Source organism: Panthera uncia (genome assembly GCF_023721935.1).
Source record: "Panthera uncia isolate 11264 chromosome D3 unlocalized genomic scaffold, Puncia_PCG_1.0 HiC_scaffold_8, whole genome shotgun sequence".
NCBI lineage: Eukaryota > Metazoa > Chordata > Mammalia > Carnivora > Felidae > Panthera > Panthera uncia.
Window position 1 is genome coordinate 57,453,480 of NW_026057586.1, and position 17,750 is coordinate 57,471,229.

The following is a 17,750-nucleotide window of genomic DNA, read 5'->3' on the forward strand; positions in this document are numbered from 1 at the left end:
GCTGTGCAGCCAAACCAAGAAGCTCGACTGGTCTGCCTCCAGAATCTTAATCGTGTCTGTGGTCACATGTTAACCATGACGACTACAGCAAAGGCAGTTATTAGTTTTTGTTTTTTGAACCGACCAATGCTTTGAGGTGCATTTTCCCCAGTCCCTTAATGTGACAAAATAAGGTTCCTAAATGGAAACATTCTCCGTGAAATTTACTTATCAGAGAAATCCCTTTATAGAAAAATGTCTCTAATGAAAGAAGATCATGTTCTCCACAAAGGTGATTTTAGCAAGAAGAGAAAATATTGTGACTTCAGCAGCAGAATTTTAAGCAACCTAATAAATTTTAAAAGCCTAAAGTTTGGATCATCAGAATTAGCAGCGAATCACTTATACACCACACTCAACAGTACTTGGAAACACTGTTCAGTCTAGAGCTTTATTTAGGAGGTATGTTTTGTTTTTACTACCCCCCCCCCCCCCCCCCGCCCCACATCTTCGGTTGACCTACCCAAAATATCAGCCAAAGCTTGCAACTGTGTCATAGTTAGAAATCTAACTGCCTGACAAAAACTTGTTTAAGGGAAAAGAATCCAGAAAATTCAACACTTTGCTATGTTTTTTTTTTCTTTTTTCTTTTCTTCTCTTTTTGTTGTTGTTGGAACAAAGTTGAGACAATGTGATATACTGATCGAGATTCTCCTTGCTAGCCTAGCTTCAGTCTGGCTTTTTCTTCCCTCATGCATGCTGACCTGGGAATCTTCCTTTGCCATAGCTGCGATAATCGTGACTCAGCTTACAACACCTTACATTCGCATCGCCCCTGCCGCAGGCGACGACCAGCTGACAGGTCAGATGTTCAAGTATAGATGAGTCATCTTGCCCATTTCCTGCTCATTTTTCTCAGCTTTGTTTCCCCTCTACATTTCCTCCTCTGCTTAAGGCTTGTTTACAATGTGTCAGGCTCTTGGTACAGACCTGTGCCCGCATTAAATGAAGTGATGTGCTTGGCCTCTTCTGTGTATGCACATTGATACCCATGCATTAAGCACAACGCCACTGCATGTTCTCATTGTGTGTTTGTCTGTCGGTGTGTTCCTTTCCAGCCTAATGTTGTACAGAATGAAATTTGCTGGACTTGCGATAGCAATGCCATCAAAGAGGATTTCCATCAGAGTACATAAAGATGTATGCCCAGTTATGCAGATTCACCTAGAAAGGCCCTGTGGTGTCAGGGTGAGCGAGCTTTACTTCACTTCCCACCTCGTAGGGTCTCGTGTGCACACGCACGGAGCCATACACAGTCCTGAGATGAAGCCACCCAGAGCTGTTTGGGGTGACGCTGTTCAAACAGCTTTGCGTGTACGTACAACTGGAGCAGAGCTGTCTACATTCCTTATAGAGCCTTGTTTCGAAGTGTTTATATAGAGCAGTGGTACCTCTGCCAGTCAAATGCATTGAATAATTTAGGGAAGTTTTTAGAAAATCGAATGGCTTAGAGTCATGGAGTTAAACTGTGTGCTTCTATATAGAAGAAGCAGCACACAGAAAGAGAACGTAGCAAAGAGAAATTAGCTTGTCCGTTCCGTACTCTCTCTAAAGGTGTATGGACATCAGCATAAACTCCTATAGGAAAAGAGTCCAGTAAATGACTCCAGATGGAAGGTGAGTGGTCAGAGAACCCCAGGAGACAAATTTTTGTCCTGCAGTAAAAGCAAGCCATTGTCAAGATTTCTAACATAATTGCGTGGGCAGGATTCAAATTCTGGTTTCAGAGACATCATCAACATTGTAGTTTATGGCATGTAGTCTAGGCATGGTTAAAACTCAGCTGTTTTCCATAGAATTTCCACTCCAGCAATTGTTTTGAGTGTATGAAACAAGGGAATATACTCTAACATTTAAGAAAATAAAAAAGTGTAGCTTAACTCATGGTAAGAATTCACAAATGTTTAAGTTGTCCTGTGAGCTTGTTATTTTGGAAAAATAAAAGCAACTGAGACTCAGCAAATTTACAGACTGATTTTTGGAAGGTAACGAAATGGAGGCTAATTCTACTTCTTTCCCTACTGGAATTCCACACATATTTTCAGTCCTCTGTTTCGGGGCCTAAGAGCTATAAGGTTATTATTGATAGTTCTGCTTCTCTTTGTTTTCAAGCTTCTTCTAAGCATATTTCTTTTACGGGTTGAAGTTCTGCTTGTTACAGACCCTTTCTTATCCTGAACTTCTGAAGTTCTCTTCCCAACAGAAGTACTTATGGAGTAGTGTAGCATCTTTCTTAAGTCCTCTGTTTTAAAACCTTCGTATTTAAGGACTGGCCCATGGCCCATGGTCGGGTTAGGTGTCTATCTTGAAAGTAACCTTCAAGTCTGACTACCAGCTGAGTCTGAACTGGCCCTATGGTTGTAGCAAACCAATAAAAATGGCCCCACTATCCGAAAACAAGTGCTTATGGGCAATGTAGTTAAATAGTCCCCTTCTAAGGCTTTAGCTGTATCTACAACCTTCATATTAAGCATGCTGTTTACTAGGCAGTGAAGTAAGTGAAACTTCTGAACACAGATTTCTCTCCAAAACTTGCATAATTAAGAAGATAGCTCATAAATCAGCCTCCTTCACAGTGCATTCAGATCCCGGGTATCTTGTTATTTGGGAACTAGTCTGTGAAGGACACATACATTGCGCGAGTGTATGGCCGCCATTCTTTTAAGGGCTGCAGGCGATCTCCATCATTTACTTTGGTTTATTAGGGATTAAAATGATGGAGTGTTAGAATAAGCCTCAAAAAAAAAAAAAAAAAACAGTAGGAAAAAAAAAAAAAAACCAAAAAACTACTCCTGATCTTTTTTTAGTATTTACTGCTTGTTTTAAGATGGGTAATCTTACCCAGGTAAATTCAAAATCAAGTAATATTTCTTTTGCATTTTCCATTTGCATCAGCCATCAACTGTGATAGCAGTAACACTGTCTTTTTTAATAGATTTATTCATGAGTCATACTGCAAGCTTGAGACTTAATGCATTCAATCACTTAGCTGACATTTATTGAGCACCCTCTGTGTGCCAAGATATAGATCTACTAAGTCTTATAAAGAGTTTTACTTTGTGTGGTTGCCCAGGCTCTTGGCATCAGGCATTTTGCATCAGTCACATCAAAACCTACGTACCCACATGTTCTTAGGAATGAAAATCACTATCATGCTGGTCATTTAGCAGTTAGGAAAGGACAATAGTTTGGTAACTAATGGGCAGACAGGACATGTATTTCAAAACCTTTCTCATCGTGTGCAGCAGCTTAGGAAATGGTCAGTGGGACAATTCTGAACATTGCACATCTGTGACCGATTGGCCGGTTGTGGTTTTGTTTATTAGATCAATATGGTGCCTTCCAGAAGCCAACAGGAGATGCATGAGGGATACATTGTGAAGTGCCCTCAGCAGTGTTTTTGTTCATTTTGTTTTAATTGTGCTGACCTCCTACTCCTACAAGTGCTGTTCAAGGCTGTACTTACACACGGAAGCTCTGACGAGATTGTCCTCCGCAGCATAGTTCCTTTGTCCCGGAATGTGGCACATGCCGCTTGGGCTTTCCTTGGCCCAGATGGGACCTCACTCGCTCGTCTAACACCAAAGTAAACAAGCATCCTGGTAACCTGGTGTCCATGCCAGGACTTCCGGACACAGCAAAATGCTCGTGAATACTAGCTGATCTGATTCACTGAACGAAGGCAGATCAGGCTGCAGAATGCTGGTGTGTCTGATGAGCAGGCCTGTCATTGCACTGGGAGTGTTTCTGAAATGTTTTGTCTTCAGTCAACGGTGAACTACATCATTATCCAATATACACACATACACATACACAGAAGTTTAACTGAAGAGAAAGCATTAGAAACCTCACTGCCAAGACTACATACTGAATAAGACGCTCTCTGATTCGTTCTATTCTGTTCCATTTCATTCTATTTCATTGTTTAAAAATTCCAGTCGCTACCTACTAAACTGATTTCATGTCCCACTATTGGGTTGCAACCCACAGATTTTAAAAAATGCTTTATTAAACCACTGGATATAGGAGATTATGAAAGGAAACGGTATATAACTGGAATAAAGGTCCCATCTGCCTCAAAAGCACTCTAAAGAGTGCACATAGAAAAAGTTCTAGAAATTGGAAATGGTTCTGGTTTCTACTTTGTTCCCTTTACTATGTGATTAATTGTCTGTAATATAGAACTGCTTTAGGAAGAAAATTAAAAGCTGTACATGCTAGAAATTTCTCTTTAAGATTTTTTAGTTAACTTTATAAATATCTCTAGGCTGTTTATTTTATATTAAGATATTTCTGTTTATGATTTAATAACCCAGCTAGCTCTGAAATGCTGTGGAGAATGTTTTCCTTAAACAAATTTTTTTATCATCCCATTTGGTTAACCCATACATCTAATATGATAAGATCTGTATCCTAGAATATTTATAAACAAAGTGGCTTCTGGGATTCAAGTACAAATCAGATATATCAGAGCATGTAGAATTACTTGCTAGATATAATTAGTACTAAAAAAAAATAGAGAACTAGCCAAAGACTATTCCCACAAAGTTCCAAGTTTTAAAAAAGATATATGTGGCATATCTGTATTGTCAAAGATAAATACAGCTGGACATTAAAGCTGTAAAAAGAGGGGCGCCTGGGTGGCGCAGTCGGTTAAGCGTCCGACTTCAGCCAGGTCACGATCTCGCGGTCCGTGAGTTCGAGCCCCGCGTCAGGCTCTGGGCTGATGGCTCGGAGCCTGGAGCCTGTTTCCGATTCTGTGTCTCCCTCTCTCTCTGCCCCTCCCCCGTTCATGCTCTGTCTCTCTCTGTCCCAAAAATAAAATAAAAAAGGTTGAAAAAAAAAAAAATTAAAAAAAAAAAAAAAAAAGCTGTAAAAAGAGATGTTATTCAGTAACTCCTGACTATAGGGGATAGAGGTGGGCTCCATTTTGATTTGTGCAGAGTGGACTGACTTTTTTTTTAAGTTTATTTATTTTGAGAGAGAGAGAGAGAGTCGAGGGGGGAGCAAGCAAAAGAGAGGCAGAGAGAGAGAGAAAGAGAGAGAGAGGGAGAGAGAATGCCAAACAGGCTCCGTTCTGTCAGTGCAGAGCTGAAGTGGGGCTCAAACTTATGAACCATGAGATCATGACCTGAGTGGAAATCAAGAGTGGGATGCTTAACCAAATGAGCCACCCAGGCTCCCTGAGGGGCTGGCATTTTATTTTTTTTATTTTTATTTATTTATTTATTTATTTTTATTTTTTTTTAACGTTTTTATTTATTTTTGAGACAGAGAGAGACAGAGCATGAACGGGGGAGGGGCAGAGAGAGAGGGAGACACAGAATCAGAAGCAGGCTCCAGGCTCTGAGCCATCAGCCCAGAGCCCAACGCGGGGCTCGAACTCACGGCCGTGAGATCGTGACCTGAGCTGAAGTCGGAGGCTTAACCGACTGAGCCACCCAGGCGCCCCAAGGGGCTGGCATTTTAAAGGAAGAATGAAGGGGGGATGTGAGCAGAGGCTCAGTAGAGTCAGTGTAGTGAAAAATTATAAAAAGCAGGAAGGGTGTATTGGTCCAGGAGGCACCCATCTGGTTGGCCAACTGGCGCTTATCAATGTCAAGCTGCTTCCCTCTCCTCCACCCCCGGGGCTGGGACACAGGAGCCCTGTGTTCAGGTGTCACTGGAACAAACCAGTGACAGCCTTCAGTTTTCTCAGGCAGGCACTTTAAGGGACATGGGTCACCGTGGTATGCAGCCTTGAGCAGTAATAAAACCATCAGTGTTTGCTCAAGTCTTACAGGCCAAGGTGAGGCCTGGGGGAGGAAGGGCTCAGAGGAGCCTGGCTGGCATTTGGTCAGAGAGAGAATCTTTGCCAATGTAACCTTTGCCAATTTGGTCACAGAGAGAATCTTTGCAAAGCGATCATGAAATAAATCCCAAGGAATTTCTTTTTCTCCCTAATGTGGCTCTTAAAGCAAGAGTTTTAGGGGTGCCTGGGTGGCTCAGTCAGTTAAGCGGCCAACGTCGGCTCAGGTCATGATCTCACAGTTTGTGGGTTCGAGCCCCGCGTTGGGCTCTGTGCTGACAGCTTGCTCAGAGCCTGGAGCCTGCTTTGGATTCTGTGTCTCCCTCTCTCTTGGACCTTTCCCTGCTCATGCTTTGTCTCTTTCTGTCTCAAAAATATATACAACATAAAAAAAATTAAAGCAAATAGAGTTTTTTTTTTTAATGTAAAATATAAAACATGGAAGTCACTGAACTAGATCCCCGCTGAGGAAGTCAAGCAACTGAGCGTATACAGGAAGCTCCTTTGTTTTGGACCCTGTGCTAGAAACCTCCACAGGCATTATTTCGCTAAGTCCTCACAATGGCCACCTGAGAGAACATCATCACACTTTTCAGTTGAGAAAAGTAAGCTCAAAGGCATTAGATTCAAGTACACAGGCCTTAGAGCACTGCTACACAGGGAAGTCAGGGACAGAACTCTGATCCCAGCCTTTGTGACTTGAGCCCTGGGCTCCTTTGACCTCAGTGTCTGTTGGAACTTCTCCCTTTTTGCCCTGTGTTCTCCTCTCTCCCCTCCTGAGCCCTTCAGGCCTCACCTGCTCCCCCACCCCCAGCCCTGACACCCCATGCAGCCCTTTACATTGTGTTCTCACTGACACCTGGGCCCTCCTGGCCCCTTGCTCCCTTGTCCCCACCACACATCACACTAACCCCAGCCTGAGAAAATCTCATTGCCTGCTTTCTTGGCTCCTGGTCTCATACTTCCGGGTGTTATTTGACAACCAGCAGAGGTTAATTCAACTAGGGGTACGTTGAATTCCGCCTTGATATGTTCTGCTGACCAGTGAATGTCCCCTGCACACGCAATGGTAGCGCTCCCACCCAGCGGTTCCCTCGGCCTGAGCCCTAAGCTGGCTTGGTCAGGCCTCCCCTCCCATCGCTGTGCCCACTCTCCTGGGTGGGCAGCTCTTTGCCAACCATGGCACTTTAGGCCTGCCCTTCACCCCTGGGGGTCCTAGCCATTGGGTCACAGAGAAGGACACCTTTTCCTTAGGAACAGAAACCAAAACTGAGGTTCACCAGCAACAGCCCAAGGAAATTTCTCAGACTCTCGCTGAGGAGCGGGCCTATGGCAAACACCATCTTTGCAGAACACAAGTGTGTCCCTCCATCTTTACAAAGAATGAAGGAGGGTGCTAAATTCTGTATGTCTCAGCCTATGGGTTTTGAGCTCGAGTCAAGGGCTGACTCAGATGGAAGCCTAAGTGAGGACCTAAGTTTGGTGGTGACTGTGTAGGGGGAGGTACAATGGAAAAAAAAGGTGACGATCTCAAATCCCCCGTTCCACAGATGCTCATTAATTGGTTGCCGGAGACCATCAGGGGTGGAAACCTTATAAATTATCTGGTCAAGTGGTTCTCAAACAGTGCTCTGTGGGGTTCCACGGGAAAGCCTCAGGGAGCTACTTCACATGCAGGCCTCTGGGCTGGGCAGCAACTTATTTAAAAACCGTTATGCATAGGGGCGCCTGGGTGGCTCAGTCAGTTAAGCGTCCGACTTCGGCTCGGGTCATGATCTCACAGTTTGTGAGTTCGAGCCCTGCATCGGGCTCTGTGCTGACAGCTCAGAGCCTGGAGCCTGCTTTGGATTCTGCGTCTCATTCTCTCTCTGCCCCTCCCCAACGTGTGCTGTCTCTCAAAAATAAATAAAAATGTAAAAAAAAATTTTTTTTCTTAAACCATTATGGGTAGCATAACTGTTGGGCAGGTGAAGAATTAAACTGCTCGGGTTCACATCTCAGCTGTGTCGCCTACCAGCAGATTGACCTTAGGCAAGTTACTTTGAATCTCTGTACCTCACTTTGCTCATCTGTAAAGTGGGAGCCACAGCTTCACCCACAGTAAAGTTGTCAGAATTACGTCCACAAGTAAAGTATTTAGTACACACTCCGTAAATGTTAGCTATTACCGTTTCTCTACCTTAACACATTGTTTTAAAGTATGGGGATGATGTACACCTTTTTATTCCTTCATTGATGCACCGAGCACGTATTTCCTAACTGCTATATGTCAGGCACTGAGTGAGGCTCTTGAGATACGTCAGTGAACAAAGCATATAAAAACTCAGATATACTGAAAACGTTTACTCTAAGTCTAGACTGACCTCATCCCCAGCCCCTATGATAGCCATCTTTCTTTCTATGTAAATATATACAAATATATACAGATTTTTTTCCCCATTACCGTGTATTTACTTAACTCTGTCACTTGCATTTTGCACCAACTAAGTAAAGTACACTTATTAGGCTTCTCCTTCAGGCCAATATATATCAATCTAGGACATTCTGTTACCTAGTTGTTCCTCTATAGGGATAGGTGAAGATCTGTTCACCCAGTCCCTTGTTAATGGGCATTCAGATTTTCACCACTTTTAGATTTTTTCCTACTCACAGCAACAACCACCAGAAACTGGAATACATAACCTTGTGTACGTGTTTTTCCATTGTCACTTTATTGCTTTCTTAATGTTTATTTATTTATTTTGAGAGAGAGATTGAGAGCTGAGGAGGGGCGGAGAGAGAGGGAGAGAGAATCCCACGCAAGCTCCACGCTGTCAGCGCAGAGCCCGACGCGGGGCTCAAACTCACAAACCGTGAGATCGCCACCTGAGCCGAAATCAGACACTTAACTGGCTGAGCCACCCGGGGGGGCCCCTGTAACTTTATTTCGTAATGATTCTCCAATATGGGTCAAAGGGCAAGTTTGTTTTATATGTAGGGCCATATTCCTTTCCTTCCCAATTGTAGCAATTCATTCCCCCATTCTCCCGCTAAGTGCCTGCTAAGTGCTCCCCCTGCGCTGGATGCCTACCACGCCATGTTTCCTGTATGGTGCACTAACGTCTCCGGACGTTTCCTGAAGCTGGTTATCTTCGCCTGTGTTTACTGGCCACGTGCACTTCTTCTTCTGCCTCTGTTCATACTTATTCCTGTCAATCACCGTTCTTTTTTTTTTTTTTAATATTTTTAATGTTTATTTATTTTTGAGAGGGAGAGAGACAGAGTGCAAGCAGGGGAGTTGGGTGGAGAGAAAGGGAGACATAGACTGTGAAGCAAGCTCCAGGCTCTGAGCTGTCCGCACAGAGCCTGACGCGGGGCTCGAACTCACAGATCGTGAGGTTATGGACTGAGCTGAAGTCAGACGCTTAACCGATGCTTCGCCTGGGCAGAGCCACCCAGGCGCCCTGCAATCACTGTTCTTTTGACTTTACTGTGTCTTTTGGCATAAAGAAATTCTCATTTTCAGATAATGAATATGTTCCCATTTTCCTCTATTTCTCCAAGGTTTTTGTTTTGCTGGAGAAGGTATTCACATCTCTGATTATTTAGCCATTCACCTGAATTTTAGCTCTTGAATCCGTCTAGAAACTACCACCGATATGGTATGGGGTATTGCCAAGGGAGAGGGCTAGTTTTTCCAGATAGACAACAGCTAGACCGGCTCTTATTATTAAATAAACAATTATTTTCTCACAGCAGTGAAATGCCATATTGTCCTATATTACGATACATGTATATACACTATGTTATGGTCCTCTTTGGGTCTTCCTACGTTATTAGCATAACTTTTCTTTTATTATACTGGTTTTTGAGGATATTTTCTTATGTGATAAAACTGGAATTCTCTCCATCTTCTTTGTCAAGAATCCCTCACATCCCTCCTTGTCTGCTTATCAGTCCTCCCGATGGCCTGGAGTCCTTACAGCCTTAAATGATGGCCCCACTCCCCTGATGCACTCTCTACCTTCTTTCCTCTGCCTTATTCCACGCCAGCTACCCTGACCTCCCTGTGGTTCTTTGGCCACATCAGCCATGCTCCTTTCCTTGACCTTTTGCTCCCAGTTTCCCCTTGCTTGGGAATATTCTTCCCCACATATCCACTTGACCCTACCTCCTGAAGTCCTGGCTCAATTCTACCTTCTCCACGAGGTCTGCCATGAATACTTAACCCGTCTTCATGCTGCAGCCTTCCATGAGACCTTTCCCCATCCTTTCCATACAATCTTCCCCCCCTTAGGCTGCTGCTTTCTTCCTTTTTCCAGCACTTCTCACCTTACATGCTCTGTCTTCCTCCCCCTCCTACAATATAAGCCCCCTAAGGGCAGACATTTTCATCTGCCGTGTTCTGATTTATATTCCAGTGCACCCCAGGCAGTTGGGTTCCAAAAATGCCACTGAACTTCTCATTGGAATCTTATCAAATCTATGTGTTACCACAACTTTAGGAATATGATCGATTTCTCCATCAATTTCAAATCTTGTTATAAGACTTGTAATACAAATTTGGAGTTTTCTGTAAGGGCCGGCCTTGTCAGGTCCCCCTCTAAAATGTATTTTAGGTTCGATGATATCTCACCTTCTCGTGGCCACCACACCAGCCGGGACCAGTGCAAACGTGTCTTAACTACTCTCATGGCTCCCTGTTGACTCATTTGCCACATGGCAGCCGGACTGACTTTTGGAAATTGAAGTCCCTTTCCATCGCTTCTCTTCTTAATGCCTTTGGATAGCTTCCTACTGCACTAACATCAGCTTCAGAAGTTGTCGCCCAGCAAAGGGTCCCGCACGGTCTGGCCCCTCTCACACCTGGCCCTCATCTTCTGTCACTTCCCACGCTCAGTGCTGGTCTCCTTTCTCTTCAAAGCAGCATGCCAGATCCTGCTCTGGTAGTTTGCACTCCCTCCACCCTCTGCTGAAACTCTTCCCCTAGTCTTCGTATTTTCAGCTTCTTTGCAACATTCAGGATTCAGTGTAGACATATTTTCCTCCCAAAAGTCTCCCTAGACCAGCGTCTTGAAGTCAGTGCCTTGTTGGCCCCCAGACCACTGTCCCACTCATCACTCTGCTTTATTTTTAATTTTTTAATGTTTATTTTTGAGAGAGAGGCAGACAGAGTGTGAGCAGGGGATGGGCAGAGAGAGAGGGAGACACAGAATCCGAAGCAGGCTCCAGGTTCTGAGCTGTCAGCACAGAGCCTGATGTGGGGCTCGAACCCGTAGACAGCAAGATCATGACCTGAGCCGAAGTCAGAGGCCCAATCGACTGAGCCACTCAGGCGCCCCTCTGCTTCTTTTTGAAGTGCCCTGATGACTGTGTGTCTCCTCCTGGAGCCCAGGCAGGCAGGGCTTCGTCTCTCTGTCTTGTTCCCGATGTAGCCGCATGGGCACCTAGCTGGTGGTCCACTGTATTTACCAGATGACTGAACAGTTGGTGACCTTTCTTGTTAAACTTATTCCCAGGCATTCTGTAGCTTTCATTATATCATTAGTAAATTTTGAAAAACTTTGATGAGGATATGAATTTTTAGAATCTTTTTATTTTGCCTACTCTTGACTGATTTTATATTAGATGCAAAATTCATGTCTTCTTTAGAATATATACATATATATATGTGTATATATTTGAGTCAGTAGACCATTATACTGCAAATAAAACAAACCCATGGTTTTTCAACCCATTTTTATTTTTGTTTTCTTTTTCATGTTTATTTATTTTGAGAGAGAGAGAGAGAGCAAGGCCACGTGTGTGTATGGGGAAGGAGCAGAGAGAGAGAGAGAGAGAGAGAGAGAGAGAGAGAGAGAGAGAATCCCAAGCAGGCTCTCTGCTAACAGCACAGAGCTTGAACCCACAAACATCAGATCATGACTTGAGCTGAAGTCAGAGATGCTTAACTTACTGAGCCACGCAGGTGCCCCTCAACCCATTTTGAAAAAGCACAATTTTAACCAACCATTTATTTTAGCAAGAACCATAAGAAAGTTTTAATGTTCATTTTATTGTTTTCGAGAGTGGCCTACTCACTCGCACCAGCATCATCTGTTTCTTCCAGCTCCCCACACCTCATCTGACCACTTTTCTACCTCCGCCTGTCAGACCCAGCCAGTAGGTCTTGGGTAATCTTTAGGAGCAATAAGCTGGGACAGGCCTCAGTGCAAGTAGACATCATCTGCCCTTCTGTGGACCCAGGTTCTCTATTTATAAAATGAAGACATAACTAAAATCAGATTTCAGCCGCACTGAGTAGCACAGAGGACCGGATGCAGCTTGAAGATGGTGTGTTTGTTTACTGAACTTGAGCTTCATCTGGGGCAGAAACAGCGAGTGCAAAGGTCCTGTGGTGAGGGGTAGCATGACCAAAATTGAAACATTGCCAAAAAGGCCATCATGGCGGGAGAGCGGAGAGTGAGACGAATGTGTGGTGAGCGGTCAGGTCGTACAGACAATCAGAGGCCACGCTCCTCTGGCTAGGCACACTAGAAACGTTGGAGGGCAGATGAAATTAGGCCAAAAGACTGGAGTAAAACTCTAAGAAATGGAGGAACGTCTGCCAGCCTAGAGAAAAAAGTATAGTGAGTAGAAATGGATTGAGCATGCATAGAAGAGCTAAATGCCAGAAAATTGGTGCAGCCTAAGTGCCAGCTCTGGGGTCCTGATGATCCTCGATCAGCATCGAAGAGTGCACTATAGGGAATTTAAGGGACAGGTTCAAACATATCAAAGGAACACTTTAAGTACCTTAGAGATGGAATGCTTTCATTCAGCCTCTTGCCTGAGTTATCCACTTTATTCATTTTGAGAGCTATTTACCAGGGTATTTGTATGAATTAAAACCGACAAAGAACATAAAGGGTAATAAAACTCAGCAATGCTGTTTGAATATATGGTCACTCGGATAAAATCTCACCACTGTTAGCTGCAGACAGTTATATTTTGCCCTTTTAAGAGTTCAGTCATTAGATTCATAAAGTGTTGTCTTGGAGAGTGTTCATTTTGTCTACTAGGAAATATGTGCAGAAATGTTTTCATCTACTACAGGGGCTGTATTTCATTTATCTTGATATCTTCCACAACCTGCCACTCAGTGCTGGGCACCTGAAAGACCCTCAGAGACCAGCTATAAATGTCAGATGGAATGAATTCATTGTAGAAGATAAAATTCCCTTAAAGGCGTGAACTGATTTCCACACCCCTTTTTTTAAGAAAAATAGTATCTGCATCACAGAGGAGCTCCCAACTGGGACTCAGGGAGGTGTGGGCTAGACCGTGTCGCATAGACGTCCCATGGTCACGTAGACGTTCGTGGTCATAGACCAAGTGTCACATAGACGTTCATGGTCATAGACCAGGGTCATATAGACATTCTGTGTTCAGACATGCAGGTCCATCCCAATGGAACTGTTACAGCTTTGCCATCATTGAAATATTCAGCTTTAGGGACATAGGCTCTGCACTGCTCCAAACATGTTCACTGTCCATACTTTAGGAGAGAAGTGTCACCCATTCATCCCTTACATGAAGATCTCCTTGGCCCCTCGGGAAGCTTGCTGTGTAATTAGCTCTGTGTTAAGAGATGGAGAGAATTCAGAGAAGTGTTATGTGTACTCTTTGCTCTCAAGAAAGGATCTTTGTTAACACCAACGTCAACAGTTGACTAAATATTCTGCGTCAACAAAATCCACCAATTTCTTGAACCATTTGTAACAATGATAAATGCGTAATGAAGTAAGTTAGCATATATTCAGTTGTGCTCTAAAACATACTATCTATATGATACCAGAGTCCTTCTCAGTGTCAGGAGCTTTGAATAAATATCTTGAGAGAATTTGGGGTAGAAATAAAGGGAAGATAATGCCTCCATTAGGCTTCCTCGTAAATAAAAATAGCCAACCTCTTCATTTAAGCTGATAATCTATTTATAGGAAACAGTGGCTGAATTAGAACAAACATTTTCCAATTAATTACATATCCTGATTTTTCAGGCGCATTATCATATCAATATGGGTGATTAGTAATTCACAGGCTGCCCCATGTTAGGCAATTTTTCTTAAACAATGAAGGACACATCAGCACTATGTATTTTGGCCATGGAGGCCAACAGAGAAAGTTAGCAAGAGGAGAATTTGGTTGGAATTTCGGCATCTCTTAAAAGGGTTGCTTGAGGATTCTAAAAATTTCCCTTTCAGCTACAAAGGATGTAAAGTGAGGGGAAATTTTTATTCTTTCTGCAACACCAGCTGAATGCATTTTAATGGGCTGTAGTGTCACTGGTGATTTATTACCCCTTTTTGTTCTTTTATGTGTTATATTTGTCATTTTGCTATGGCAGTTTCATCTATAAAACAGTATAGTTACAAGAAAATGGTGAGGGGATACAGGACTGCCATGGGAGAGTCTGTTCCTTTTTCCTTGTCATTTTGGGGAAGGAAATACTGAGTCAAATGTCAAGCATTTAATTTCAGAAATAATACATTTTAAAAGATGTATATTGCACCAAAACAATATTGTTTTCCATTTTTGCTACATAAACTTAAGAATTTCTATGTAACGGTTTTCATTATAAAAGAACTTCAGTTTTAAATATCCTTTTGCATTTTCCCTTCTATCAGCATGATGATAAAGGAAAATAAAACAATGTATTTAACTTTTATTTGCTTAAGGCATAGAGCTTTCTGGCCTGAAAAGCACAAATTGAAAAATGTCATATTTTAGGAAATCTACCTTTTAATTTCACTATTAATCTGGTGCATTGTACATGGCCAACATGGATGCTGCAAGTGAAGTTTCAAGCTCAAAAGAAACCAAGTGTTTGGGAAAAGATTCAGCATAGTGGGGGAAAAATAAGATTTTTGTGTGAAAGATATTATGTTTATCCGTTAAATTATTCTTACCTTTTTAAGTATGGGAAGATGTTATTTAAATTTTATAGTAAAATTAAGTTAGTTCATCCTTGATAGTAGTAAATGTGGAAAGGACCTGGATATTTTTTAAATATTTATCAAAATTGAATGGCACTTATCTGTTTCTCTAGGTCATTCTCTTCACCCTAGTGCCCAGCATGGAACTGGATACATAGTAGCTATTCAGAGGTATCTACTTGTTGGTAGATACCTTCCTTCATGACATCCTTCCTTTCATCCCTTGCTTTAAAAAAAAAATGTCACTACAGGGGCGCCTGGGTGACTCAGTCGGTTAAGCATCCAGCTTCAGCTCCGGTCATAATCTCATAGCTCATGTGTTCGAGACCCACATCAGGCTCTGCTGACAGCTCAGAGCCTGGAGCCTGTTTCAGATTTTGTGTCGTCCTCTCTCTCTGCCCCTCCCCCCCCCCAAATAAATGAAAAACATTTTTAAAAATTAAAAAAAAAAGAAAAAAAGTCACTACAATTTAGCATATAAGGCATCAAGATTAATTGTGACAGTTTTATGTCTAAGAAATCCTTCAATTTCATTCAAAAATTTGTAGGCAAAGGGCCATGCTCTGCTGTTTTGGTTGGCTTTAGACTAGTCTCCTTCATAAATGAGTATTTTTAGAATCCTGTGAAATACTTAGTATTTGTGAGAGACTTTCTTTTCTTTTTTTTTTTTTTTTTTTAAGTATTTATGGGTATGATCCCATATACGTAATCGGGATGGGAAGGAGTCAGAAATTCCTTCATGACTGTGACCCAGCAGGATGTAGAAGAATGAACAGATCAAGAAAATATCAAGGATAGATCTAGAATAAACAAATTTCCCCTTTTAGAGAAAGAATTCTCATTTCACTTGCTTTCCTGACCTTGTAAATGAGTCAGGGGACAGTCAGGATGGGCAAGTGAAAAGAGAAAAAGCACAGTCCCTTCAACGAGATTGCCTCATTTCATCTGCCCTCTTGACAGTATCAGTCAATGCCAGACGGGGTCCTCAGCGACTCTAGTGGACTGAGAGGGAGGCCTCGTTTTATTTTTTTTTTCATTTTTTTAAATGTTTATTTATTTTTGAGAGACAGAGCACGAGCAGGGGAAGGGCAGAGAGGGAGGGAGATACAGAATCCAAAGCAGGCTCCAGGCTCTGAGCTGTCAGCACAGACCCCAACGTGGGGCTCGAACCCACGAACCCCGAGATCATGACCTGAACCAAGATCATGACCTGAGACGAAATCAGAGGCCTAATCAACTGAGCTATGCAGGCACCCCTGAGAGGGAGGCTTCTTAAAATTCCAACATGTTAAAATCCGCCCCCCCACCTCACCCCAACACTCATGCTACTTTTAGAATTGTCATCTTCATTACCAAGGTGAAAGGATCTTGGGTAATAATCTGATTCGTACTCAAACCATGGCATTTCTAGCTTAGCCGCCATATATTCTTTTTTCTTTTCTTTTACTTTTTTTTTTTTTTTTAACACAGAACACATTTACTTTTTATTTGGAAATAATGTCAAACTTTAAGTTGCAAAAATAAAAATATCACAGAGAATACTGGTATATCCTTTATCAGATTTCCCTCTTATAAACATTTTACCCTATTTGCTGTATCATTTGCTCTCTCTCTGCATGCATGCGTGCCTGCACACACGCGCATACATCGGTTTTTTTTTTTCTGAAGGATTCAAGGACAACTGACATATGTCATGACCCTTCACCTCCTAAATATCTCAGTGCATATTTCCTAAGGATAGGCATATTCTATTATGTAATCATAGTACAGTGATCAACTTGATGAATTCACATTAATTCAGTACTTTACTGTTCTTATTCCCATTTGTCAGTTAACCTAACATGCCCTTTGTACATTTCCCTCCTCCACTATAGGATCTAGTCTAGGTAGGTCAGTTATGTCATTTGGTTTTTATGCCTGGTCAGCCTCCTTTAGGGTAACCATCATATATTCTTGACCACGTGGCCATTCTCTCTCCAGGAAGGCTGTCCTAAGGACAGGGGGAAGAGAGGTTGCTCTCCTTTACAGAATTGTATTTGGCTGCTTTCCCATCTCATGTGCTTGTCAAATGTGAATCTATGACATCATGAAGATATAGGGCCAAGGGAGTCTCACTTTACTTGATAAATCATTCAAAACAATATTTTTGTTAAAAATCAACATGTCATGAAGTAAAAGGCAACATTTGCATGCTTTTTTATCTTTATTTTTTGAAAAGATTGAACAACAGACTTCAAAGAAATTTCATGCCAGTAGTAGGGCTGCTCAGGATAAACCTCCGGTTTGCACTGGTCCTTGTCCTCTCTCGTCTGCCCAGTGAGTACAAGTGAGAGAAAGGTGTAAGAATTACGCGTCCCTTTGACCAGCTCATGGGGAACAGTGAGTTGAGGGCCCTCAGGTTTAGATTCCAAGATCATTTTCAAAATCACACAATTTCCTAGGGCAGTTTTCAAACATATCCGACAGGAATCTGGGCCTACCGAGTCTCTGTATCGGATTTTAGTAGAGTGGTTCACCCAGGAACTCTGGATCTCAATGCACATAATTTAGAAAGAATTTGTTTTGTTTTCCTCTTGTTTGTCTGTTACACTTACTTTAGATAGAAGTTAATAAATCCAAAGTCCAGGTTTCCTGGACAAATCTCTTAAACTCTAAATCTCAGCTTCCCTATCTGCATAACAGAGAGATTACTTTTCTTAGCTTCTTGGTAGGTTTTGGGAGAATGAATACAATGACAGATAGAAAGGACCTGCACAAAGCTGGCTCAGGGTAAAGAGGGGGAATTGGCCATTGCTAGCAACTTCTTTGGTAGCTTTGCTCTTATCCCAATAGAAGATTGTTTTATGGCTCTCTGATCTTTCAAGAGAACTAGGTCATTAACCTGGGCCACCGCCACTCCCAAATTTGAGGGCTGCAGCCCTTCTGAAAGGTGCAAATGTGAACTTATGGGAAAATGAATGGATTTCTTG

General features: G+C 42.4%; 1 protein-coding gene across 3 annotated transcripts in view; it reads left to right on the forward strand.

Annotated features, from left to right (window-relative positions):
- Nucleotides 1–17,750, forward strand: part of PTPRM (protein tyrosine phosphatase receptor type M) — a 790,291-nt gene that overhangs the window by 529,757 nt on the left and 242,784 nt on the right. For 2 of the 3 annotated variants that reach the window (XM_049619708.1, XM_049619706.1), the window contains exon 14: nt 767–841. The exons of the other annotated variant lie outside the window; for it this stretch is intronic. In XM_049619708.1, the coding sequence (XP_049475665.1) occupies nt 767–841 (75 nt within the window). The remainder of the gene's footprint in view (nt 1–766; nt 842–17,750) is intronic. 3 annotated transcript variants of the gene reach the window in all.